The following is a 27,675-nucleotide window of genomic DNA, read 5'->3' on the forward strand; positions in this document are numbered from 1 at the left end:
TCTTTATTCTTCCATTAATGCTTTTGTTCATTTCTCTGAAAGAAGGGATCTCTTTTCATTTTGGCAGACTGCAAACCTATTTCTTAATGGTTCCTGTGACGATTACAATGATGACCTATGTACTGATAATAATTTGCAGTAATATCTACAACTTAGTGGCACAGATTCTGAACAAGCCCATCCATTCCACAGTCATTACGCTCACAAAGTACATAGGTAGGTTATATAAGTTACTAACCTATGTTGGACTCTATCACTGGTGAGTGTCTTTTCCAGCTCCAAGAACTCCCGTTAGCATGTTTGGCAGACTAGAACTTTGAGCAACAGATATCTTTATTTTCATTCTTGGGGATATTCATTCTTTATTTTTAAAGGATCCCTCTTTACCAGATATAGAATTCTTTGTGGAGAATTTTCTCCACTTCAACATGTAAAATCTCTTCCCTCCTCAGTGGTTACCACAGAATAGCTGTTATACATGTACACAGTGAATCACTTTCTCATGCTTTAGTCTTTTCCCCCATCCTGTTAAAAGTTGAAGAATTTGAACTCAGGGATTTGTACTTGCTACCAAAGCACTTTACCATTTCAGCTAGCTTCTCAGCCCTTCTGCTCTGGCTACTTTTGAGACAGTCTTGCTTTGTTGATCCTGGACCATGATCCTCCTATTTAAACTCTTTTTGCACATGACTACTCCTGGTTTATCTCCAGAGATGGTATCTGGTTCTTTTGTCTGTGCTGGCTTAAAACAGTGATCATTCAGATCTGTCTCCTGTGTAGGTGGGATGACATACGGAGTTTTACAGACTTCTCTATTGACTGATCTCAAAGCACAACACTAACTTCAGTCTCTTGGATAGCTAAGATTACAGGCATGAGGCAGAAGCACTCAGTTCACTTTCAAGATTATCATATCTTTTGTAAAAGGCAATGTGGATTTTTGGGTGTTTCTACTACTGGGAATTTGTTGAGATTCCTAGAATGTTAGAACCGTATCTTTAAATTTGGGAAGTATTCATATTTTGAAATGTAACAAACTTTTCATTGTATCTATATTGGTATGCCTGTGGTGTATGCTAAGTTACTGCTAAGTTTTCTTCCGATGAGATCATTTCCACTGGTCTTGTTTCCCAGAAACAAAAGAATTGCAGACTGGTGGAATGTGGGGCACTCCTTCCTCGTGGTCTATAGCATATTTTCCACACTGCTTTAGCCTTCACTTTGCATTGGGCTAGTGTCAATATTAGCAAGAGGCAAACACTTGGTTTCTCTTTAAGTATTTTTTAAGTGCACAACCCATGCTGTGTGTGTTTGTGTGTGTGTGTGTGCATGCGTGCTGTTGTAGAGTCGCAGGTATTCACAGGAGCTTTTAAGTCTTTGTTATTCCGAAGCATGCCACCCTCACCTTTTCTCCTGGCCATGTAGTTCTATGTGCAACCTTAGCCTCAGGTGGCAGAGGCTTTTTCACTTACCTTTCAGCGCTTTTAAATCTTGTTTTGTATACACAGACACTTCTTCACACCAGGGAATGCTGAGGAAAAATAAAAGCAAGCCCCTAGATTGTGTTTCAGGAACAAGGTCTGCTCTGCTCCTTACAGAACTAGAAACCCACATCGGAAGTGGAAGCTTCTGTGTGCAAAACCACTGCTGACTGGGAAGTACAAAGCAGGTAAATGCTGTAAATCTAGCAAACTGGCTTTCAGCTAGAAACTTTTATTTATCAAACTTAATAGTAATACTGGTAATGAGTTTTTCCTTTCCAGCTTCTCGTGGTGTACTGTATTGGAGTAGTGTGTTTTGGAAGTTTCCCACTCACATTATTCTTTTTTTATAGCACTTTTTTAAATTGTGATTAGGTGAGTACATAAATTTCACAAATTCCACAGTATTGTGAGAGAGTGATAAAGTCACGAACACATTCTAACCTTCATGGGGCAAATTGTCTTTACCATGAGTTCTATGAGCTTTGACAATAGTTATTTCTTCCAAATCGGGTGATATGTACATTTCTTTCCTTTTGCTTAGTGTCAGCTGTTCCCTCTTTCCCATTCATTCCCTCCCTCCCATTGCTTCCTTTGAGTTGCTTTAGTTTGCTTTGATCAATGACCAGGGAAGCTGATGGGTTCCACCTTTACATGTTTTCCCTTGCTTCCTTCTGTTTCTGTGTCCTCCTCCTAGTTTTCTTCATATGTCAGTGGGAAGGAATAAACTAATGCTTAAGTGACTCTGATATGACTTTCCTAAAGGAGTATGGATATGCGATGCTTGGTTAAAGAATTAGTCTCTTGCTTTATATGTATTTGTTTCCAAAATATAGGTATGGTAAAAGAGATGGAAAAGTGCATAAATAATAGGTCCTTATTAATTGGACAAAGCAATTTTGGGACAAATGGATACACAGCCTTTAAGTATGATTAGCTATTCATACTTTGCATATATTACTGGTTTGACTCACCAAAATTCTTGCAGGAGTATGAAAATAACATTGTTGTAATATGTTAAACTGCATGAGCTATGTGAACTCTGAAGAACACCATGTCTCCAATAGTCTGTTCAAGTATTTTGTCCTAGATGCTGTAGCTCATGTGTGTGCCCTATTACCAGTCCTTAAAACACATACTTATCAACACTTACCACTACAAATCTCAAAATAATGATGTACTATGTCTTATTAAGAAAAACCACTCTCTTTGCAGTGTGTGTGTGTGTCATAATAGTAAGGGAATTCTTTTCAAGTCTCAAGTTTCTAGTTACAGCAAGATTGAATTTCTTCAAACTGCCATGTCCACTGAATTGTAACTGATATGACTTTATGTATTAAAAGAAAATTATGGTAAATCCACAATGTTACTAGGCTCCAAAATACAACAAGTTATTCATCAGATAATGTTGGAAAATGAAACTTCTTTAGCTGGAATTTTGTATCAGGATTTTTCCAAGCACAGAACTAATTTTTGTTTTGAGATTCTAACACAAGATTATTAAACATACACTCACTTTTTAATGCGAGTCTAATACAAGTGAATCTGGAGGAAAGTAAAAATTACAGGATGCAACATACCAGTTACAAATTCTAGTTATTTGGCACAGATAACAGTATCATGTTTTATATATGTGACATTCTGTAGACACACAGGGTTACAGCCTCTTTTTAGTTCTGCCTATAGAATCATAAAATAATGATTTATGTTGACAGTCCATTGTTCTCCAAAGTCACTTCCCTAATGCAATAACTATGAATAAAGATGTAGCATTCAACTTAAAATCCTGAGAAAATTAACTGTTTTAATTGCTGGAATGATTTTTAATGTTCAGAAGAAATTATAAAATGCCTACTGGAAAGAGTTTACTACTACAGGGTAAGGGAGTATTTCTTACCTCATAGAATCTGAGAACAAGTTGGGTATAGTAATGAGTTTAGAATCACACAGTAACAACAATATGTACTATTTGTAAAATTTGACCTCAAACTTCAATTGTAATCTCTAAACTTCTGAATAAACTTCGGGACTAAAAAAAAAAAAAAACATTAGATGGTTCAAGAATTCTACTGCTACATAGGCCTAAGCATCAAACACATGTTTACCTCCTGCTTTTCCATCAGTGCCATTCCAATCATGAATTTATTAAAACTGAACAGGAAACCAGGGAAATTAGTGTTTTCAATAGTGGTTTTGGGAGTATATAATGTTGACACAGTTTCGAATTATGTAATTTTCACTGAATATCATGTTTTGAAAAGAACTTTCTTTTAGCACACACATTACCAGAATAGAGCATGACAAAATTGCCTTAGTAGGCTTTTATATTTCCCATTGTTCATTAAAATTCATAGGCACAAAATAAGCCAAGTCAATGTGCATACACCTGGGTCCTGCCTGACTGCAATTCCCAGAAGACAAAATGCTCCATGGTCTTTTAGGTTCTTCACAGAAATTAGACAAGTCATAAGGAGAGAAAAAAGTGGGGGAACACTTATTTGACTGAATAAGGAATTGTTTTTACTAAAACCATTTCTGAATTTGCATTACAGAACATAAAAATATAGATGAGTTTGAAAGCTTGTTTACAGCTTAACCTTTTATTTCTGGCATCTAGTACACTTATAAGTCAGACAACATTTACATTTCCTGTCTAGTCTAGAAAGATGTGAGAAACAGATGAGCTGTATAAAACTACAGCAGGATACAAAAGGTAATAATGGTTACATTCCTGAATGTGGTTTTCACTGTGTCATTTGCTCCTCCAGGAATACTAACCTTTCATATAGATTCAGAGACTGAGATTTTGATGGCAAGCTTCTCCATAAAATGCGAGAGGAAAATGGCCATAGTGGGTTCATTTTGCTATTATAAATCTGGATTCCTAGAAGACACTACAAGATTTGTGTGTGTGAAGTGATGCTTCTACTGTCAGAAGGCCTTTGAGAAAGCTGATTTAGTACATGTTTGTTTGCTTTAGAATTGGATCTTAGGAAGAAAGCTTCGTTTTCTGGTGAGACATCAATATCACAAGTACCATCCATCCAGCTCTCTTGTCCCACAGACCTTGATCTAGTTATGATTAATAAGACCAAACAAGACACTTTGTAACAGTGCACATCCTTTATAACTGAAACTGCAATAATTTTCCATACATGACACGTTTTCATGCATATGCTTTATCCCTATACAGAACTAATTTTAACATACATGCCTTAGGTTTCCTTTATGAACACTGTGGTTTCCTTTACTACTGAGGAGTTGGAAAACATTGTCATTTATTTCAATCCTGTGGCACACGACTATAATATGCTTGAAAAACACTTTCATGTTTCTTTTGTAGATTGTTACCGTTTTTGAAAATTAAATTTACTAGGAAAACCCAGTTTCAAAAAAGTATACAAGAAGGAGCTAGCTTATCACAATTAACAAAGAAATGACTTCAAGAATTCGAAATAGTATAATGTCAGGAACAGGTTTATCTTCATGGCAAACATTCAGTTTATGCAAATCCTGCTTGGCTTCATTTAATTAAAAAGCTGGAAAAGAAAGAAAATTATTATGTACTGAACACAATAAACAATAGGCTTTCTCTTCCATTCTGAATTAGCACATGTAAGTATAAAAGACACAATAATTATACTTTTTCACTTAAATAATATTTTTATTAGGGAAATTTTTTGAAACTACTTCCTGTAATGAGGTCATATTTGAGGTGAGCTAAAGCAAATTGAGTTAATTTATATAAATGTACCTGTCATTACTATCATTTAAAATGGTAATATAGGCAAAATAATGGGAATAGACTGAATATTTGAATGCCTAAAAACAGTTCTCTCATTGAATTTATAATGCATTTATTTAGAACAATAATTAATATTTGGTCTTTTGTTAATGGTAATCTATGATTGCATTATATTAAATAGCCAAAAGAATGTATCAGCACAAACATATGAAGGGAAAGGTAACTATTGCATTTTGAAGTGCCTTAAGCTAAGCTTTATGATCAGAATGGGAATTTAGCTTGGTGAAATGGTCAATTTAAATAATATTTCCATTTACTATACATCTGCTTGATTTTTGTGCCTTCCTGTAGCACATTTTTCATGGCAACTCTACAAGACTACAAGACACAAATACTAAAGCAAAACTGAAATTGAGTGTTACTGCAGCTGAAAAACCCTATTATTGGAAAATTTAAACTGGTGACTTTAACAGCTGGCTGTCCTAGGCATGCAGGGTTTGTCTCATTGAATGCTGGGATTCTCACTAATATAAAAAACACTGCTGCATATGATTGCCCAGGTTCTTCCCAGCACTAATGCTTTATGATTCTGACAATACAGGCTGCTAAAAGTCTGTATTTTGACATAAAATGTAAAACAATTCTATGACTGTATATTGCATTGCTAATGTATTCTTATTCATAACATAAGTACAGTGTAAACCGCATGCAATACATGCAGAATAGTTATTCTAAATCTACTTTAAGGAATTATTAAATTAGAAGATAGACCCAATCAGAGATTGATTATATTGCAAGGGTAGCCGTCTCCACAAATATGATTTTCATTAGAAGCCTTATAGCGTGAAGGCTGGAATTCCTGCTTAGTCCAGCCCTTACAGCAGGGAGGGAAAGCAGATACATTTATCTCTGGCAGATGAATTTCTGGGATTTTTTTTGGGGGGTCCAGTCGTGGGCCTGAACTCTGGGCCTGGGCACTGTCCCTCAGCTCTTCAGCTCAAGACTAGTGCTCTACCACTTGAGCCACAGTGCCACTTCCGGCTTTTTTCATTTTGCTTTAGGTGGTGCTGAGGAATCGAACCCAGGGCCTCAGGCATGCAAGGCAAGCGCTCTACCACTGAGCCATCTTCCCAGCCCCTGGGTTTTTTTTTCAAGTATAAGCTAACTTGAAAATTTAATAAAAACACTGTCCTGAAATATACTGGTTAGAGAAAGGTATAAAATACAGAGTACTTTGAGATGGTTATCCCATCTCCACCAATGTGCCCAGTGGGTTTTCTAATGAGCAAGATTAAAATGTTCTATGATATTTAACTGCTGCTGTATTTTAAAAGTATCTTGGCTACTACATTGTTACTAAAGGTTAAGAACCCTCACTATTATATCTGTTCACAGGGATTTCCAAACTCAATACTTAGTATCCCTTGTTTATACCTGATTATGAAGTAACAATCTGCTGATCTAGTAAATGCCCAGTAATAAGTGTGATAAGCAGAACATCTACTATATTTATAATTACAAGACTTTTCATGAAAATGGGATACTTGTAAAATTTTTTATATCTTCATGACTGAACAGAAGAAAGTGGTGTTTTTAATTTTTTTAGAAAAGCAAAGCATGAGTTGCTATAAGTGTAACTAGGATTTCAGTTTTTAAGTGTATAGTGTATGTTCATGTGAATTTTTTTTTTTTTGTCAGTCTTAGGGCTTGAACTTTGGGCCTGGGCGCTGTCCCTCAGCTCTTCAGCTCAAGGAAAGCACTCTACCACTTGAGCTACAACAGCTACAATGGCTACGACGCCACTTCTGGTTTTCTGGTGGTTTATTGGAGATAAGAGTCTCACGGACATCCCTGCCAGGCTGGCTTTGAACCGTGATCCTCAGATCTCAGCCTCCTGAGTAGCTAGGATGACAGGCGTGAGCCACCGGCGCCCGGCTCATGTGAATTTTTATATCACTATCACTCATGGATTTAGTGTCATTAAGCTTGGCCTGTTGTATTCTCTTCACATTGATGAATCTAATATTTCTAATGGCATTGCCATTTTTATAGATTTATACTTTCAATAGTGCTTGTAAATTTTCCTATTGATGTTCAAATACATACATAAATCCTTTTATACATAAATCCTTTTATATTGTACTTAAATTGACTAAATTATAAAAACAACTAGATACATTCCTCTTTTCCTTCTATATCTGTGCTTTTTCAGTGTTGCAGTCTGTTTCCTGATGGCGTAAGAAGCTGGTGAATTCCAGTCTTCCAGGTCAGGAATCAATGTCATAGTCACTGTAGTAAACAGTCAGCAAATACTCAGCAGTGAATAATATGGCTGGTTTATACCAGAGTGAATGCATGTACTTTCAAATTAACTCACTAATATGAGACAGAAGCTAATCTGCAAGAGTAGAGAGTTGTACAGGTAGAGATCTGATAGCAAGGCAAAGGTACATTAAAATTAAGACAACTCTAACTCCAAGTTTCAAAGTTAAGGAGAGGATTGAACTACAAAGGGTAAGCTATTATCTATATAATATGAAAAAATCCCATTATATCATCTCTCGATTTTATGAACAGTAATCATGGTAATAGAACTAATATTTCACATGCTACTAAAGCTGAGACATATAGATGTCTTCCACAAGATACATAGAATTACATACTCAGTGTTTTCACCCGCATGGAAGACTATCATGTGTCCTTATGAACACTTTGCTCATTTTAGAAAATGAGCCAAGAACTAAAGTTAATTTCTTATGCAGTATCACTCAGATGCCAATGACACACAATTCATAGGAAAGCTGGCATTTGACTTAAGTTTTCCGGTGTTTTTGGAGCCTAATGAAGTTCGGGAAAGGGTTCAGAAAGTATCTGCTATTCACTCAACCAGCTATGTTAAGTCTAAAAGCTTCTGAATGTTCACCATAAATAAATCATTTTAAGCAAAGTATATGAATTTAAATATATCAGAATTAATGGTATTAGCATCAAATATTTGAGTAATACTATGTAATGAATAAATAACTATGATCATTTGCTCAAAATCCCAGATAGAAGCAGACTGAGGGTTCAAGAAAACTTACTGAAATTTAACTTTCTGGGACAATTTAATGGCATGAAACAGCTTGATACTGTAGAATAAATATACCATAAGTGCTGAAACTCTAGGCACTCTCAAGGAAAAACTATTTTAAGTAGATTTTTATAATTTTAGCAGGTTCATTTTTGAGGTTGTGAGATACACTGAGAAAATATCATACGGGCACAATAAATGTTTATAGTTCTCTGAGGCTTCTAAGTATAGATTAAAATTAAAAATGAGAATTACTTGGTATAAAAAATAAGAGCTACAGAATTCACAATGGTGAAGAAAGAATGGAAAAAAGTTTTATATAGCACCGTGCCTTAATCATCTTTAAAAGTTTTTGATTTAAGACTGGTATGAAAACAATAATTGATATTGAAAAGAAAGATATTGGAAGCTACAGTGAAATAACAGCCAAGGATGAAATTTCAGTGAAGCTCAAAGCCCCTGGCTAGAGGTAAGTGTAGTATATATACTGTTCAAGTGAGCATTTTCAATGAAAGACCAAGAGTTGTCCCAATTACAACACGATTATCTGAACTAGGTACAGGTAGGAAGTTTGCCCAGCAAATCTTATACACATACTTGGTGCTCAATTTATTTTTATTTCTGCTTGTCCTGGGCTTGAACTCAGGGACTGGGCACTGTCCCTGAGCCTCTCTGTGTTCAAGGCTAGTGCTCTACCACTTGAGCCACAGTGCCACTTCCTGTTGTTGAGTGGTTAATTGGAGATTATTATATATTACCTATATGGATAGCCATGGTACTTGGAACGAAATATTGAAAGCAGAAAACTGAAGAAGAAGACCACCAGGCCTAATCCCACGAGGCAAATTACTAGAGAAAGATAATATCATTAGTGTCTAGAGACATGCAATTGACAACTCCAGTGTATATACGCTTAGAATACATTCAGTTACAGAATTCTTACACTTAATAGTTCATGACATAAACCACCAGATAATCCACAACAAAACATATTCATTATTTTCCACATTCTTCTCAATAAGAATGTACTATTCTGGTTATGGGAAACTGATAGATTTATTCTAGCTGATAGATTTATTCTCTTACAAAGTTTCTGCAAGAACTATAAGGGATCAAATTACGTAATAAAAAGACTATCAACCCCATAAAACACTGGCTATAGGAGGAATATTGGTGTTACTAGAATTAAAATTACATTTTATTTAGATTACTACTACTTAACATATGTTAAGTATAGAAGCTTGAGGCATAGGAAATAAGGTCCCAGTAAGAGCCAGGAACACTCAAGAACAGGTAAGAGCTATATGGCACAGTAGTACAGATTTCAGTGACTATCTCAGGAAGATTAGCAATAGGAAAATTACTTATTTTCTGTTCTTTATAGTATGGTTGTATAGATTTTTTACTATAGTAAATTTGTTATTAATCCAAACATGTTCAATAATTTAAAAATCTGAACCCACTAAATATACTTATTTGCACTGTAAAAATATGTATAACAGATTAGAATGGATTATTAGACCCAAGAAATATTAACTGCATCAAAATCTTAATAGGTCTAGAATCTATTACATAGCAATTTATGCCTTCCAAAATGTATTAATGAAATATTTCATTTTTCCTGGATGGTAAGAAATAAGGAAAATACTTTTTTTTTTGGTCAGTCGTGGGGCTTGAACTCTGGGCCGGGGTGCTGTCCCTGCACTCTTCAGCTCAAGGCGAGCACGCTACCACTTGAGACACAACACCACTTCCAGTTTTCTGGTGGTTTACTGGAAATACGAGTCTTACGGACATTCCTGCTCAAGCTGGCTTTGAACCACGACCCTCAGACCTCAGCCTCCTGAATAGCTAGGATTACAGGCGTGAGCCACCGGCACCCAGCTTAGTCCCTTGTATTTGTTACCTTGCTACATTATGCTTAGTGGCAAAGATTCAAGGTATTTCATCAGGAAAACTATTTGTTTACTTGATTCTACACAGTGGAACAAAATACTAGATTATTTGTAGATGAGGGAAAGGGGCTGAACAAAGCAAAGGATTAGTAATAGTAAGTGAGACATCACACCAGGAGCATAATGACCCCCTGGAAGTGGTAGTAATCACAAAGTGGTTATACAGTATCACCATGTTAGACCCTAAAATAATTCCTCGTATGCATTTGTGTCTCTGTTGCACACACAATCACAAGAATAAATGAGGTAAATGAGGAAACATCAAAGAGGGAAATTCAAAGGATTTGTTTTTTTACAAACTATATAGATGTCAGATGAAAACATTTATTAAGTATTACTATTATCAGAATGACACTAATTATTCAAAAGATACATCTTATCCAGAATTGCTTAAAGCAAGGTAATATATTAATTTCATCTGTGGTTTCATTACAACACTATATGGATAAGCATCATGGGAAAACACGGAAGATGGTCTTGATTGTACCTTACTTCCAAGCAATTTTAAGTGTTCAGAAACAAAGGAGGAGGCAACAATGCTTGGTAAGAAATGTACTCATTACCTTGCTCATGTAATTGTAACCCCTTTGTATTTTCACAATAAAAAACTTATTAATAAAAAAGAAATCACTATGAATTATTTAGATGTTCATCACAAAAATTCCAAAAACATATTTGGATTTTAATTTCAAATACTCTGATAAATTTTCTCATATACCATGTTTAGGCTTGGAGAAGAGGTGAGAATTAAATGTATTGAGAAAAGTTTTAGGTTTAAGTTTGTGATGGCACAAAATCGTAGAGACTTGATATCAATGATAAAAAGGACGACAGAAAGGACTCTAGGATCCTTTCCCAAGAATGAAGTCAAAAATCCAATGTATATCCTACAGAATTTAAGAAGAAGGGATGGGTAGGGGAAAGATGCATGAGAATGCTTAAAGGAGTAATATTGAGGAAGGTAACACTGTGTTCATAAACGGCAAGAGGCAAGTTTTGTACACTAAAGAATATAGAAGGAACTACATATAAACACAAATTTTTAATTTAAAAATACAAAAAAGAGAGGATGGAGGGGGTACGGCTCAACCAGCAAAGCAAATTTGATGTTCCATTGGTACTTGCCCTTACTCCCCGCACCTGCCCCAAGTATAAAAATATACGTAGAAGTACAACCTCCTAGGAGGGATATTTCCATCAAAGGATAAAACAATTTGGGCCAGGTGCAGTGGCTCACATGGGTAATCCTAGTTACTTGGGAGGCAGAGACCAGGAGGAACAAAATCTGAAGGCTAGGCCAAGCTAGAAGTGAGATTCCATCTCAGTAAACAAGGTAGGAATAGTAGTATATACACCTGCAATCTCAAATACATGGGAAATTATATAGGAAGGTTGTGGTCTCACTTGGTTACAGGCAAAAACAGAACACCCAACCTGAACAATAGCTAAAAGTAAGCTACCTGAAAAAAGAGCTAAAAGCAAAAGTGAGCTTGAGATATGGCTCAAATAGTGAATAGACACATCTGCCTAACAACTGGGAGGTCATGTTGGGTGAACAAAAAAAAACAAACCCTAAAATCTCAAACATAGTTAACTTGCTTAAAAATAATGCTGAAACTGGAATTATAAATCTCATATAACAGGAGAATGGACAAAACCTTTGTTAATGATAGTATGAAGAGATGTTCTCTTCCTTGAAAAATGTCGATATAAGGTTTGGAAGGTAATACAAGTATTTGCAAAGAAAAACTATACAGCAACTCTTTTCCCATCCTAGTCGTGCATATTTGATTTTCTCAAGATTCTGCTAGCAGAACACCACCTCTTTCTGTAATAAGGAAGGACTCTGAGAAGAACGATGTCGTCTCAATCAGTTATTATACAGCATTCCACAGGAAATCACCTGAATCTTGTTTTGGAAAAAAATATATTTTTCTAGGACATTCACATATATTAGAGAGAGAAAAAAATGGAAAAAAAAAACCAAAAACCTGAACTTTCTTGGAAGTAGACCACATTCTCAGAATCTTATGTTAACAAAGAGTCTGTCTATACTTTTAACTGAAATCAATGTCAAAATAATGAAACTGCATTGCAGACACTTACTCCGTCTTTTTCCAACGTCTCCTTTGGAAGTTGCTGCTTCATTCAGAAGAACCATCCCCATGGTGATGGCGGCATCTGCAGCAGTTGTCAAGGAAGCATTAGAAATAGAAGCAAACAAAACCTATTGATTTTTATGGTCTGAAAACAGTATTTCAGAATGGCTAAATTGCACATAGAGATAAATAAAATTGGTGTTCATTATGTAACATAAAAATCACCATTCTTTGTGTATGTCTTCATTTTTAACTCTTATATCCTGAAACTTTAATTTGCCAGATTTGGGGAAACCAGTTCTAAATGCTCTTAAATTGTAAGACTTTCAAAGCACATAAAGATCACATAAAATTTCAAAAGCAGTTCTAACATTTCACATATTACATAAAAATGTTACAGTCACAGTAAATTTCACTGGAAATCCTGGAAAATTAAAATATGTTCATGATTTCTTATTTTATGTTCATAGCATCTTTGTGCAATTATTTAAAAATTATTTCATATATTCCATATTTTGTTTAGAGAAATACATAAGCTCCAGTTCCATATTACACAGAAAATATGGTATTCAACTATAAGCTTTATCAAATCAAATAGGCACATAATGCTAAAACAATTCTGACAAATTTAGCAGGATCTCAAACTAGCCAGTTCATTGACATTTTAAGAATGAAAACACAATTCCTTCTGTACTTAATGTGGCCTACAACAGGATAGACTTACTCCTCCCTGCTGAAAGATGCTAGGGACTGAAGAAATGATGGATATGCTCCAACTTCTTAAGAACACTTTTTGCAGATTATTAAAACATCTTTGACACTATTATCCAGGTTTTAGAAACCACCAATTCTGGAAATATGTATATGCTCAAATGACTAATAGATTAAAAAATTACAGTTCCAGCCAACAAATTCATCCTTTTCCTTCATTGCACCGTCATTTCTACTGCTGTGTATATACACCACCAACCAGTCTCTGGTGGGAGATGTCTTCCACCCCAATAGAAGCACAAAGCACATCCTGAAGCAAGAGCTATATAATTAAATGGATGTCACAGCAAGTTATTCAGAGTAAGTATCTCCACACTGAGTCACCTTTCATTACTATTATTGAATGTGTAATTTTTAATAGTCACTAATTTTGGTTCTGCTCCCATGAACTTATCCAACTTCTGAATATCTCACTCCTCTCATTATGCATTATTATACTATCTTTAAAACAATTTTCAAACTCTTCTATTAGGTAGAGCATTGGAACCCATTTTAGGAAAAATAGCAAATAAACAAAAACCTTGAGTTGCAAGCTAATGTATACCAGTCCTCACCAAACACACATATGCCAAGTGCTACATACAATTAAACTTCTGAGGATCCCTGATAGTTTTAAAAACACTGAAATTTAGATATTACTGAACTTCTCAGTTTAATATAGGTAATAATGGATAAGAATGATTTCTAGACTTCAAGGATTAATTAATTCAAAAAGTATTTTAGACTTTCTACCTGCATATATAAACAGAGCACATGAATTAAAAACTAAAATGGTTCAGGCAGGAGTTTCTGTTGCTTAATGTAGGTGTTTTGGAGAAAGCTAGATGTGACCTTACCGAAGAATTTCCCTTTTAATCTATTAAATTTTAATCTGACATATTAAGATACACATAGCCAGGTGCCAGTGGTTCACAGCTGAAATCCTAACTACTCAGGAGGCTGGGATCTGAGGATCACATTTTGAACCCAGCCCAGGCAGGAAAGTCTGTGAGTCTCTTATCTCCAACTGTTGCTCAGTAGTAGAATGCTAGCCTTGCATGAAAGAAACGAAGGGACAGGACTCAGGCCCCACAAACAAAAGATGCACATAACATTCACTGAGGAGAGGGGAAGAAGATGGCAGAGGAGAGGTCTCTATCTAAAATAGAACTCAAAAAATTAACCCTCCCAACAACAAATCCTCAAAGAAACAACCATCTGATTAGTAAGTGGGCTAAAGACTTAAAGCGAGACTTCTCTGAAAAGAAAATAAGAATGGTAAATAGACACATGAAGAAATGCTCAACTTCTTTAGCCTTAAAAGAAATGCAAATCAAAACAACATTGAGATTCCACCTCATCCCAGTTAGAATGGCTATAAACAAGATCTAATAAAAGATGCTGGAGGGGATGTGGCCCCATACATTGTTGGTGGGAATGTAAACTTGTTCAACCACTTTGGAAAGCAGTATGGAGGTTACTCAAAAAGTCTTTTGACTTAGAGCTCCCCTGTGACCCAGTAATCCCACTTCTAGGCATTTACCCAGATGATCACAAACAAGGCCATACAGCACACAACTATGTTTAATGCAGCATTATTCACCACAGCTAAGATATGGAAACAACCCAGAGGTCCCTCAGTATATGAATGGATCAAGAAAATGTGATATATATGTATGTATATCTCCATTGTGTACACACACACACACACATACACACACACACACAAACACACACACACACACAATGGAATTCTATATCTCCATCAGAAAGAATGACATTGCCCCATTTGTTAGGAAATGGAAAGACTTGGAAAAAATAATATTACATGAAGTAAGCCAGACTCAAAGAAACATAGGTCCCATGGTTTCCCTTATTTGCAATAACTAGTATATGTCTAGGACAAACAGAAGAGGTCAAAAACTACGTACATATGACCATATAACTTGATGCTAAGTGAAATGAACCCCAAGATAGGGACACAGGTTTTATCTCTGTTGTAGTTCTTTTTAATGTACTTATAATGTACTATGTGATTTTTTTGTTTCTTTTGTATGTTCTTCCCCCATGGTGTAACTCCTGTTTATACTGTATTTGATTCTGGTGCCCTGCATCTTGTATATACATTTTTCTAATTTGGAGAGGGAAAGGGAAATAACAAAATGCTGAAAGAAGGATACAGGTTGACCCATTGTAACAATGAGATGTACAAGACAGTATGCTGAAAACGAACTTTACAACTTTGGGGGAGAGCCGAGGGAGGCATTGGGGAAGTGGGGAGGAAAGGGATGATACGGGATAAATAAAGGAGGATGTAACAATGCTTCATAGGAAATGGATTCTACCTTGCTCATGTAACTATAACCCCTCTGTACAGTATCTTTACAATAAAAAATATATATTAAAAAAGCCACTCACTGATAATTCATACAGCATTCTGTAGTATTTTGATTCTGACAAAATAATTTGTGTATATTCAAAATACAAATGGAATTTTAAATGTGCTTATATAAGTACTGAACACAACCCACTTATGGATTCATCTGCTAAATCTCTCTCTTCCATAAAAAAGGGGAAAATGACAAGTGTTTCCCAATTTTAATAAGCATAAAGGCATGTATTAAAATATGTAGGTCACATTTTATGCACATAATTAAAATATATATGTTCATAATAAATACATGTGATCTCAGTGAAGAGATTATCTTGGTTCTGTCATCTCAGCTCTGTACCTTGGTTCTGTCATCTTAGCTATATGGTAGCTTAGTTCTGTCATCTTAGCTCTGGGAGGCTGAGGCAGGAGCATCCCAAATTCCCAATGAGCCTGGAAAACTTAACAAGGCTCTGTCTCAATAATATAAAAAAGAAAGAAAAGCAGGGAGAAGGATGAGCATGAAACTCAGTGGTAGAGTTTGTACTTTGTACATGCCCTGACTTTAACTTCTAGTACTGCAAGATGTTTTGTTTTTTATTGGTAATTAATTGGATATGTCTTCACTGAATATTTTACTGTTCTGTTTCTATGTTGCACACTATGTGGGAAATGTGCTTCTAACCTGAAATTTTTAATGTCATAAATTTCAACAGCATCATAACTGAAAATTACAGCATTTTTATAAGATTAGACTTTGCTTTATCTTACTGACATTTAAAGATATCCCCAATATTCACATTACAAATAAGAATGTAAAGAATATCTTATGTACGTGTATTCCTTCTCAAAGTTCTACACTTATGCACAAAAATTGTTCAGTATAATCATATTCTCTAAAATGAACAATGTATGGGTTTACATTTTTCTATATATATGTGTATATATGTATATGTGTGTATAGTATATGTGTGTATATTTATTGTGTATGTGTACTGAGTGAATCAAAACTGGGACTTGAACTCAGGGTCTAAGTACTGTACCTTAGTTTTTTTACTCAAGGCTAGTCCTCTATTAGTTGAGCCATTGTTCCATTTCTGGCTTTTTGGTGGTTAACTGGAGAAGAGTCTCAAAAATTTTCCTCCTTGAGCTAGCTATAAACTGCGATACTTAGATCTCTCCTTCCAGAGTATCTAGGATTGTAAGCATGAACATGAACATTCAATTGAACACAATATTGATAGACTATAGAGTTTTATTAATTGTTAAATGTGGAGCAATGTTCCAACTGAGTATAAGAAATTTGTGAAGATTTTCCCTTTGTTTAATCTTCTGTGTACTACTAACATATTTTCTTTTTTCCATTGAAACATACTTTCTTTTCCTTAATGGTAAAATGTGCTCAGTTTTTTTCTTCAATAGAAATTGACTGAACTTTCTACTTTATTTCTCTCAAACCATTATATTATGAAGAAGGCTTTTACTTTAATGTGTTCAAATTCATTAATCTTTTTCTTGATGAATTCTGCTTGTGAAACTAATTCCTATCCCTAGATCTTACAAGCATTTCTTTTTTCTGGTCCTTTCTTCTACTAATATTGAAGGAAGTTAGGTAATGCATTCACATTTTAATAATTTTCTTTCTCCAAATAAAACCTAAAGACCTTACTGCTAGATGACTTGTTCTTCACCCAATGACACCATACACTCCCTTGTCCTTGTTTGCGCTTAGTCCAATCCTCAGTATTCTTCCAACAAGCCAGACACCCCTGTGGACAGTATTTCTAAACTTGCTATTCTAAACTGCCTGGAATGCTTTTCCTCTAAATATTGCATGAATCAGTCCCATTCTTCCATTCATCAGGTCTCTCCTTGCCTCACATATCAGAGAAACCACCTTTGACTTTCCTATTTCCTTATTTTGCTTTTATACATCACATTATTGTAAAAGAAACTTTCAGGCTTTTTTCTTTGTCTTACCACTATAAAGGAAGATTTCTTTACTATCTTACCTAGTAGCGACAACTATTTGATATAGGCATTATCAGTTTATAAACAAAGAAATTGAAGCCCAGAGAGATCTAGTCTGATTAACTTGTTCCACAATACAAAGATACAGAATGCAGGGTGGAAACCAAGAGTATAAAATAAATGCCCCACAATAGTGTTAGGGTTAATGAAAATCAAATGAGGGTGAGTAAAGGAAGAAAACTGCCAGCTCAATTTCACCATAAAACTTTGTTTTAAAAAATCATACATTGTAAGATATTAAAAATATTCAAACCTCAAAATATATTTTTATTTAATTTTATTTAATTTAATATTATTTCTTTAGCTCTTTATAAGTCACGAATTTTTGTAAGATCTAATGTCATTTTGGTTTTTTTTTGTCAGTCCTGGGGCTTGAACTCAGGGCGTGGGCACTGTCTCTGAGCTCCTTTTGCTCAAGGCTACCACTCTACCACTTGGCTTTTCCTGAAGTGAACACAGGCTTCATACATGCTAGGCAAACACTCTATTTTTATTTCAAATTTTACAAATAAATGTGCAAATTATTCATAAACTGCTATCTGAAATGTATCTAGATTATTTTTACCTTCATATAATTTCTATTTTATATTGATTTTAAATCAAATGTTCCTAATGTATTACTATTATTGGGAGCAGATGAGGAACGATGTAGCATCTGCCAAATTAGGCTGAGTTAACAATATGCAGAATCACTATTAATGAGGCAGAAAGGAATATAAGCTGCAAAACTAACAAAAATTTGAAGTTTTAACATGTCAAAAATCTCCACAGAAGTCAATGATCACTGGAATAGATGCATATTTCAAGAACATACTCAGTAATACCATTTCCATAAAGCTAATCCTAAGTATGGCAAAATATAAAATACACAAAGTATTTCCTATTAAACTGAAAAAAGATTTAAAATATCACATGAGTGAAGTTATCAAAAGTTACCCCCTCATGGGAGGGAGACCTGGCCTACTAGCAGGCCAGGTTTCTGCAATTCCCTGATGCTATAAAACTAACTCCAGTAAAAGCTTCTTCAACCAATTATAAAATTCTGTCTCTGGACCACCAACAATCTGCAATATTTTCCCCACTATAACTACCCACCATTCTTAAGCATTTACGTAAGCAGCTAGAAAATCTGTCTCATAGGTGAGCACCCTTACATTGGTCCAATACTTTGTCCTTTCATTTGAAGGGCCTCAAATTACCTTTGGATAAACAAACAAAAACACATAAAGATAATTTGCAACATATAAATATTAAAAACATGAAGGTTAACTATAATGTGTGGTACTCCATGTGATAAATTAGTTATACAAATCTGAGGTTAGAAAGTTATTACTCACAAGCAAGGTAGTTTTGTCATTATACCAAATGAAAATAAAATATAGCTAAGAGTACAACATCATGTCTCTCTTTTTTGCAGGTACTGGGACGTCACTTTTTTGGCTTTCTTACTAAGGCCGGCACTCTAACATTTAAGCCACACAATGCTTACAGAGTTTTTGCTGGTTAATTGGAATTAAAGAGTTCCTCAGACTTTTCTGACCTGGTTAGCTTTGAACCTCAATCCTCAGATCTAACCTCCGGAGTAGCTAGAATTAGTGTGAGCCACTGGAACACAGCCCAGAGTTATCTCTTAAAAATAAATGTAGAGAAATGACTGCAGGAAGAGAAATATAAGGGTAATAGCACAATTCTTAGGGCAATAAATAAACTGTGGAAAAATAGCACGTGGAGAAAAAAATCTTACTTGTAGAAAATATGAATCTATAACCTATGACACTAAAGAATTTCACCTGCTTTCTCTCAGGTTTTTCTCAACAAAATGTTGCATGGAGCAACTGCACTGAATGATGTTGACTTCCTAAATTAAGAAGAAAAAGCCAAAAAGGGACATTCTCTGCAGATAAACAAAAAGTAAGCATCTGGGATTTATGTATTTTGCATTGGGGAAAACAAAATAGTTTAAAAATATAGAAATTCAAAAATGTAAGCAGACTGTCAAGTAAATTTAAAATAAAAATTATGAAATATTAAAACTTTATTGGTAATGTACATTTAAAATTTTTAGAAATAATTTCCCAACTGAGTACAGTGGCTCAGACTTGTAATCTTAGAATAGGAGGCAGATTGAGCATAAATAGGAAACTCATAGGCCAGACCTGTCAAGCACAAAGGTGAGACCAAATCTCAAAAATAACTAAAGCAAAAAGGACTGGGATGGACAGTTTTAATACAAGTGCTTGCCTAGTAAGTGCAAGCCTCTGAGTTCAAACATCAATACCACCAAAAATGAAATATAATTTTTCTCTCTTGGTGAAGAAACAAATAATTACTGATAGCCTTAAGACAACTGAGACCTTTAACTCAATTAAATGTTGCTGCTAGGATTTTTACAGATGACTTCATATTGCTTGTGAAATATCTTTTCTTCCTAAATCTCAAATTGATGTCAATGATCTATGAAATAAAATATTGGAAACTTTCTATATAAAACAAAATTCCTACTATGCAAAGGAATTATGACCGCAACACAGCTTTTCACTGGTAAGTAGTGTGTGTGTGTGTGTGTGTGTGTGTGTGTGTGTGTGTGTGTGTGTGTGTGTGTGTGTGTGTGTGTGTGTGTGTGTGTGTGTGTGTGTGTGTGTGTGTGTGTGTGTGTGTGTGTGTGTGTGTGTGTGTGTGTGTGTGTATCTGGTTTTGTGAGGGTTATATATTTTTGACAGTCCTGGGACTGGGCAATGTCCCTGAGCCTCTCTGTATTCTAGGCTAGCACTCTACCACTTGAACCACAGCACCACGTCCAGCATTTTCTGAGTAGTTATTGCAGATAAGAGTCTCACAGGCTTTCCTGCCCGGGCTGGCTTTGAATCGCAATCCTCAGATCTCAGCCTCCTAAGAAGTTGGGATTACATGTGTAAGTCACTGGGGCCTGGCTTGTGAGTTTTTTTTTAAATTTTGTTTTTTGTGATACTAGATCTGAACTCAGGGCCTTCCACATGCCAACCTGGCACTCTACCAATTCAGCCATGCATGATTTTTGTTGCTCCTGTCTTTTTTTGAGATACATTCTAGGCAACTTTTCTGCCTGAGCTAGCATAAAGCTATTATCCTCCAGACCTCAGCCTGCTGATTAGCTAGGATTACAGTTGTGAGCCATGGATGCCAGGCCCTGATAGCTTGGATTGTATTTTGACTACAATATACTGCAAAAATGCTACTGATTGGAAAAAAATAACAAAAGAAAATAAGAGGAAAGTATAACATATAAACAAATAGAGCTAAACTTATCTGTAACAAACAATTGATGTCTTTTGTTATAAATGAATTTTGCTTCAGAAACATTTAAATTTAACAGTAAATATGGCTTTGTCCTTATATTTTTACTGAGATTTTCTTATTAATGTCATCTCAAAGATCTGATTTGCCACCTAAAGCCCCACTGATATACAAAAACTATTAACCACTTAGTATATTCAAGTTGGAGTATAGAAACTTAGTAGCTATTGAAGTAGGTCACAAAATTTGAGAATATGTATTCATACATAGGTACTTCTAATCCTTGTCTCTACAGACTAATAGAACAACAATACTAACATACACACACATATATATATGTATGTTTTTACTTTTGAAACCATAACACACACAGGTAAGTGTAAGCAAGGAGTGAGCTGCAGTCATCCATAGCTCATGTACACATCCAAATATGTGTAGCCAACAGTGGAAGAAAGCAACATGTTGGAAACAGATACAGAGCAAGAAAATAATCACTGCTGTTTACACATAGAAATACCATGGTAAGTGTTCAGTTGATATGTGAATTCACTGGATACTCAGAACTTCCCTCTTTTTAACATCACTTCCAAAGTCAAACTTTAAATAGTATCATCTGACTATTTTGTAAATACAATTGGAAGGACTCAACAACTCTTATTTTGGAAAAATTCATTTTACTATGGAAATAGTTCTTTTTCTGTTTATCTATATTTTTGTTAAACATTGAAGAATTAACCAATTGTACATGCTATATGAAATTCTGAGTTAGAAAGATGAGAAAATAAAGGCTATATTAGAATACTTACCACATTCGGAGAGGTTGATATTTTACCCATTCCATTAACTTCATACAAAAGATAGGAGATAACTCCTTTTGTATGCCTTATGTTATTATAAGCCCTTTTCTTCTCCCCAGTAAGATGCTAAAGAGAAAGGAAGTATAAACTACACAAAAAAAAACTAGCAAGGCCAATTAATGCAGAGTAAAAGTCAATTTTCATATTTGAAATTCAATGTAAGTAACAAAGAGAAAATTACAGTTTATATATGATTTAGAATAACAAAATTATACTGTAATTGGGAACAATTAACTTAAGAATTAGAAAATTAGTTATATAGTAAAAGTTTAAAACTTAATGTCTTTAAGAAATCTTGACAGGAACAAAAACAGAATTATTTGCCTGCATCTTTGTTTTGCCCTTCCCATTTCTCAGCTATCTGAAAGGATACTCAGTACCAGGATGATGTGTGATTCTGCCACGAACTGAGCCTGACTGCTCCCATGAATATAGCTCTGCAAGAGAAGACAGAAACACAAAATTTATAAGCAAGCAAAAGATATAGTTAATGTATAGTTTTTTACAAACTTAATTAAAACACATGCAACCTCTAAAACATTCAGCAAATAACAAATAATGTAGTTGACTAAGTACTCAGGTTCTGAATCAGAGACCTAAGTGCAAATTCAACAGCGTACATATATTAAATTTGTAGTCATAGGCAAATTTCCTCACCCTTCTTAAGCCTCTGTTGAACTCACACGTAAGTTACCTAACATATAAAATAAGTACAGTTAAATATCTTACCTAGTCTGGCTATTAGAATTTGATTTCATTTAGAGGTTTCATATGTGTTCTTATTGTGTCTTTTTAGCAACCCTGTCATCTTCTTTTACTACCTGTCATCTTCTGTATGAAAATAGACTTGGAGAGATTTAATTCCCCACTCAAGACTGGAGACTATTAACTAGTGAAAGTTGGACTGTGAACTGGGTCTGTCCATGTAGGCTACTCCTTTTTTTTTTTTTTACCATTTAACAAAATTACCAAATATTGAAAATACATCAAGTAAAAAAAAAATAGAAACAAAAACAAAAAACCTTAAAAGTTGAACTTGGCACACAACGGAATCGCAGTTAAAGCAATTAAAATCAACACTTATGTAATGATAAAATAAAACTGAATAGAACAGTACAAGATAATACACACAAATTCATTTAACACCTGCAAAATACTTTGGCTACATTAAAGTCACAAGTGGAGGATGACAGGCAGGGAGGAGGGAGATGCATCTGTAGTATGAAGATGGGGCCTGGGGAATGAGGAAGAGCAATAGAGAGGACACTCTGGTTAAAATATATGTGTAAAATATCACAATGAATCTGCCTAGTACAATTAATTTACAGTAACAAATGACAGGAGAGTAAACCAGTACTGTTGAGGAAGGGGATGAAAACAGACAATAAAACCTGCTGACATTATTTTGAGAAGGGAAAAGAAGATGCATGGAAATATACCACAATAAAACTTCTTATACAACTAATAAATATCTTATTTTAAAAGATTTTAGGGCTTGGATGCAGCTCAGTGGCATAGCACTTGCCTAACAAGTAGAATATCCTAGGTATGATGCCCAGTACCAAAAAGGAAAAAGACAAAAAAAAATTGTTAGTAGCGCTTTCTCAATATTAACTTTTTCTCTAGGGTATCAATAGACTTTTCACTGCCAAATCTACACCCACTCAGTCTCTTCTTTTCTAGTATCTTTCATATTGAACTTCTGGAATGACACTCTTGATTCTATTACTTCACTGGTTTCTCTTCTGCAAATCTTCTAGTATCTAATTCTACTTCCACTATCTAGAGTTCTGTAGATTTAAGCCTTTCATCTTTCCTTCCCTTCCTTCCCAGGTGGTATTACTTAATCACATGGCTTTAATGATCAAGTCTGTATTGAGGATTTTCATATTTACAACAAGGCTGAGATACATCCATTTCCACAGGTCAGTTTGTCTTCACTAGCAGACTCCATTTGGCAGTCTAAAACCTAAAGTGGCCAAATACAAATTGTGAGGGATAAACCTTCCTCTATCCAAGAATGTGCTTATCTCAGCTCATTCAGGAAAACAGCAACATGACTATTCCAGTTGTTTATTCCAAAACTCTATAACCAGGCTTGTTTCTCCTCTCTTCCCTTACTTTTCTCCTCATCCATTCAATTTCAGAAAACAGCTTGCTGTACATTCAAGAGTCATTCCAAATAAAGCATCTGTCATCACCTCTAGGAAGAACTGGCAAAGTGAGTGACCTAAGGAATAAGGACAGATATTGGTCTGGTCCAGGAACTCATCATCTCTTGCCTAGATAGTTGCAAATCCTCCTTTATTCTTATTTGCTTTGACCCTAACGCTCATCAGTTTGTTTAAAATTAATCAGATCCGATAACTGCCTTGCTTGGAATCCCTCAATACTTCCTCAAACATGGAAGAGAACTATCATATCACGGAATGCATTTCCTGTTTCCAGTCACAATATCCAAGATATGGACATTTTTCTCCCATTTCACCTTAACTGATCATTTCTTGATAACTGATCTGTAATTTTTGTAGTTTGATTCTTGTAAGGCAAAAGAAATGAATGCCTTTGGAGAAAGTCCTGATTCTGCAACTAATCAGTTGAACACATTACTTAACCGTATTATCCCATCTTTAGGAAAAGTATTCCTCGAAATACTGTCCTAAAATCAAATGAGATATTATTATACTAGGTTAGTTGCACAGTACATGGCTCTGTAGCAAATAATCAAATATTTACCTTTTAAACGAACTGTACCTATTAAACATTTTAAACTATGGTTAAATACCATTCCAAAATTCAATTTTTACAAGTGCATTTTAAGTATGTTCAACTGATGGTTTTAAGTGATGATATTTAGATACACATTCACTTCAGAACATCATTTTACTCTTCAAAAATCTTTAGGTTTTATTAAACTAGAATTCATTTGATAATGTTTACTACTTTTTATCCACTTATTTAGGTATAGTATTTTTCTTTTTTCCTTTTTTCATTTTTATTGTGATTATAAAGGTAATATACAGAGGAGTTAATTTCACAAACATACATAAAGTGTATGTTTCTTTTTGAACACTGTCATCCTTTTCCTCATTTTTCCCAGTTTTCTCTTCCCATCCCTAGCCACAAGTTGTATAGTTCGTTTATGAAATTACTTTACTTCCTAGAGTTGGACTGATGTCCAAATACAGTCATTAGGGGGTGAAGCTTCAATGTATGAATTTTGTGGAAAGTATACTTACATACCTCATTCTAGGTAAGTATAAGACTTCCAAATAACTATTACAAATGTGGTCTAACACTCTAGACTCTAGTCTCTCTTTTTTTTTTTTTGTATCAAGGAACTAAGGATACTAAAGTGAAGTAATGTTATTTCTCTTTCAGTTTCCTTCTTAGAATACTAATATTCAGGAAATAATACTTTTGAACTATTCATATAGGTTAAAATACCTTAGTGTATCCATTAGTACATTTTTAAAAAAGGTATCCTAAGAACTTCTACTATATCATACTATAATCCTGTCTAAGGTAGAACAAATTAGTTGAGCCTTTACTTAAAAAAAAAAAAAGGAAGGGAAGGGGTAACAATGATCAAGTAATGTACTCATTGCTTTACTCATGTAACTGTAAACCCTCTATACATCTTAACAATAAAATTTTAAATATGTAAAGAGATGAAAATATAAGAGAAGGGAGGGAAAAGGTGGGAGGGAAGGAACTTAGAGGAAAGAAAGAAGGCAAAGCAAGTACATAGGCTTCTGGAGAGCTAATGGCAAAAAGAAGATTCTCAAGTCATCACTGCCACTGTACAAAATAGGCTAGAGTTCTTTCACTTTAAAAGATTCTTCTTTGAAAGATTCCTCTTATATGTCCATATTTCTAGTCTCACCCCTGGGGTCTCTTTGTATTCATCCAGCTACATCATCTTTTTGAGGCAGGATTAATTCTTACTAAGTTACTACACCAAAATCAAGATGAGATATAGATTAAAAAAATAGCTAAGTCAAGTCCCTTTAGGATTTGCTTGAAAGGAGGGACACACACACACACACACACACACACACACACACACACACACACACATTATCTACATCCACTTAACAAAGAATTCCCCACTGTTTGACTTCCTTAGAAGCTGTACCTATCATGCTTGAAATTTCTCAGCATTTCAAACAACTGGCTTAAACTGGAAATGATAAAAAAAATGAAATAAAACAGTCTATGGGAACAGTGACACATCTGATATCCAAGTATTTTGTCTCTATCAATTGTTAGCAGGAAGATCTCATTCTCCTTACCTCAAATTTTAGAGACATTTAAAAAATCTTGTTCCAGCTAAACTAACTGCATGATCTGTAAACTTTTGGGCAAACTATACTCTCAAACTATACTCCTATTTGAGGGTTAGATATTTTCACCAATAAACCTAACAGTGGTTTAAAAGAATTCTCAAAATTGCATGTGTATGATACTTATTTAAGAAACAACTTTTCAGGTTTTATTTATGGAGAACCTAATAAGTCCATGGTAGGAAGAGAAATTTGTATTGCCGATGAACTACAAACCTTAAATACATAATTACATTTTTCAGGAGGCTGTATGGGAAAGTTTTAAACTGAAATCTTGAGGAAAAGCTGGAAAAAGAACTTTACAGTTTAGGTGGAGGGTGTGGGGGTGTAGTTGAGGAAGTGGGACGGATGGGATGGTAGGGGAAAAACAAAGGAGGAGGCAACAATGCTGGATAAGAAATGTACTCATTACCTTGCTCATGTAATTGTAACCCCTCTGTACAGTATTTTCACAATAAAAAAAACTTATTTAAAAAAAAGAAGTTTAATGTGCTTTTGTTCATTGCCTATCACAGTAGTAGTTGGGTGCAAATTGAGCTCAAGTAACAGAAGGATCTATATCTCATTCAATAAGTAGATTATACACAGACAACCTCACAACAAACACAGAAACTCAGATTTGAATCATATTTTCTAGTTTCCCGAGAGATTCTCTAAGAGACAAGGTAATTAACTTAGAAGGAGGTATGAATTAAGTCTACTAGAAATGGATGAATCTAATGAGCTAGTAGTTCCTAATCAGGGTTTGAGAACATTTAAAGATTTTTGTGGAATTATGGCCCTAGGCCAGAAAGTAACTATCAAATGCATTAGTATTCTCATGTCATTATTATAAATGTGAGTCCAAATCTCAATACCAAAAAGGGAAAACCAATGAATGCAGCTTAAAATTTATATCATTACATTTAAAACAACTCAATTCACATGACCAAGTATTGTGCACTTGTGACTACTCTAAGGATACAATAAGAACATAGTCTCTGAACCCCAATCTAGATTTGCTAGTAAATTCACTGTTTACCCCAGGAAATCTAGTTGACATTTTTGTAATTCATTTTTTCTAGTATAGAACACTTTTGTTTATTTATAGGACAACTAAAGAATAAAAAATGTCATTATCAAATTTCTACACTAAGAATCACTGTCTTCTCTGAAGCAGAATGTGCCTCCTAACATTTCCTTCTCTCTTTTAATTACCTCTGAATGAGTGTCCACCATATACTCTCAAACTCACTTGATAGTATTTTGACGATTTTCTCTCCATGTACATACTCAGGTTGAAAATGAATCACATGGGTGAACAGGCAATTGTTATTCTCAAATAATAAACCTTTTAGAGTATCTGACAGATATTTTTGCTCATCATTTGGACTTGTGTTTATTTGTGGTCATTGCCTTATGACTGCAATACAACCAAAGTACTGCCAAGTCTGAGTCCCATTACATTATGGGGAACTATCTGTCAAGTCACCATCAATCCCAGTATTTCAGATATCATTAGCTCCTGCTCTCAAACTCATTATCTTATCAAGACCTGAGAACATTATGGGAAGGGGAAACAAAGGAGGAGGCAACAATGCTTGATAAGAAATGTACTCATTATCTTGCCCATGTAATTGTAACCCCTCTGTACAGTATTTTCACAATAAAAAAAGTGCACCTACTGTCAATTGCATTAGAAGTCTAGACCACTG

General features: G+C 34.7%; 1 protein-coding gene across 1 annotated transcript in view; it reads right to left on the reverse strand.

Annotated features, from left to right (window-relative positions):
• Positions 1-3,974: 3,974 nt before the first annotated feature.
• Positions 3,975-27,675, reverse strand: part of Tusc3 (tumor suppressor candidate 3) — an 89,085-nt gene continuing 65,384 nt past the window's right edge. Inside the window, exons 8-11 of the mRNA XM_013024081.1 lie at positions 22,009-22,072; positions 12,361-12,435; positions 9,058-9,148; positions 3,975-5,020 (exon numbers count right to left, since the gene is read on the reverse strand). Of these exons, the coding sequence (XP_012879535.1) occupies positions 5,005-5,020; positions 9,058-9,148; positions 12,361-12,435; positions 22,009-22,072 (246 nt within the window). The 3' untranslated portion in view covers positions 3,975-5,004. The remainder of the gene's footprint in view (positions 5,021-9,057; positions 9,149-12,360; positions 12,436-22,008; positions 22,073-27,675) is intronic.

The sequence above is a fragment of the Dipodomys ordii genome, unplaced genomic scaffold (genome assembly GCF_000151885.1).
Source record: "Dipodomys ordii isolate 6190 unplaced genomic scaffold, Dord_2.0 Scaffold4, whole genome shotgun sequence".
Classification (NCBI taxonomy): domain Eukaryota; kingdom Metazoa; phylum Chordata; class Mammalia; order Rodentia; family Heteromyidae; genus Dipodomys; species Dipodomys ordii.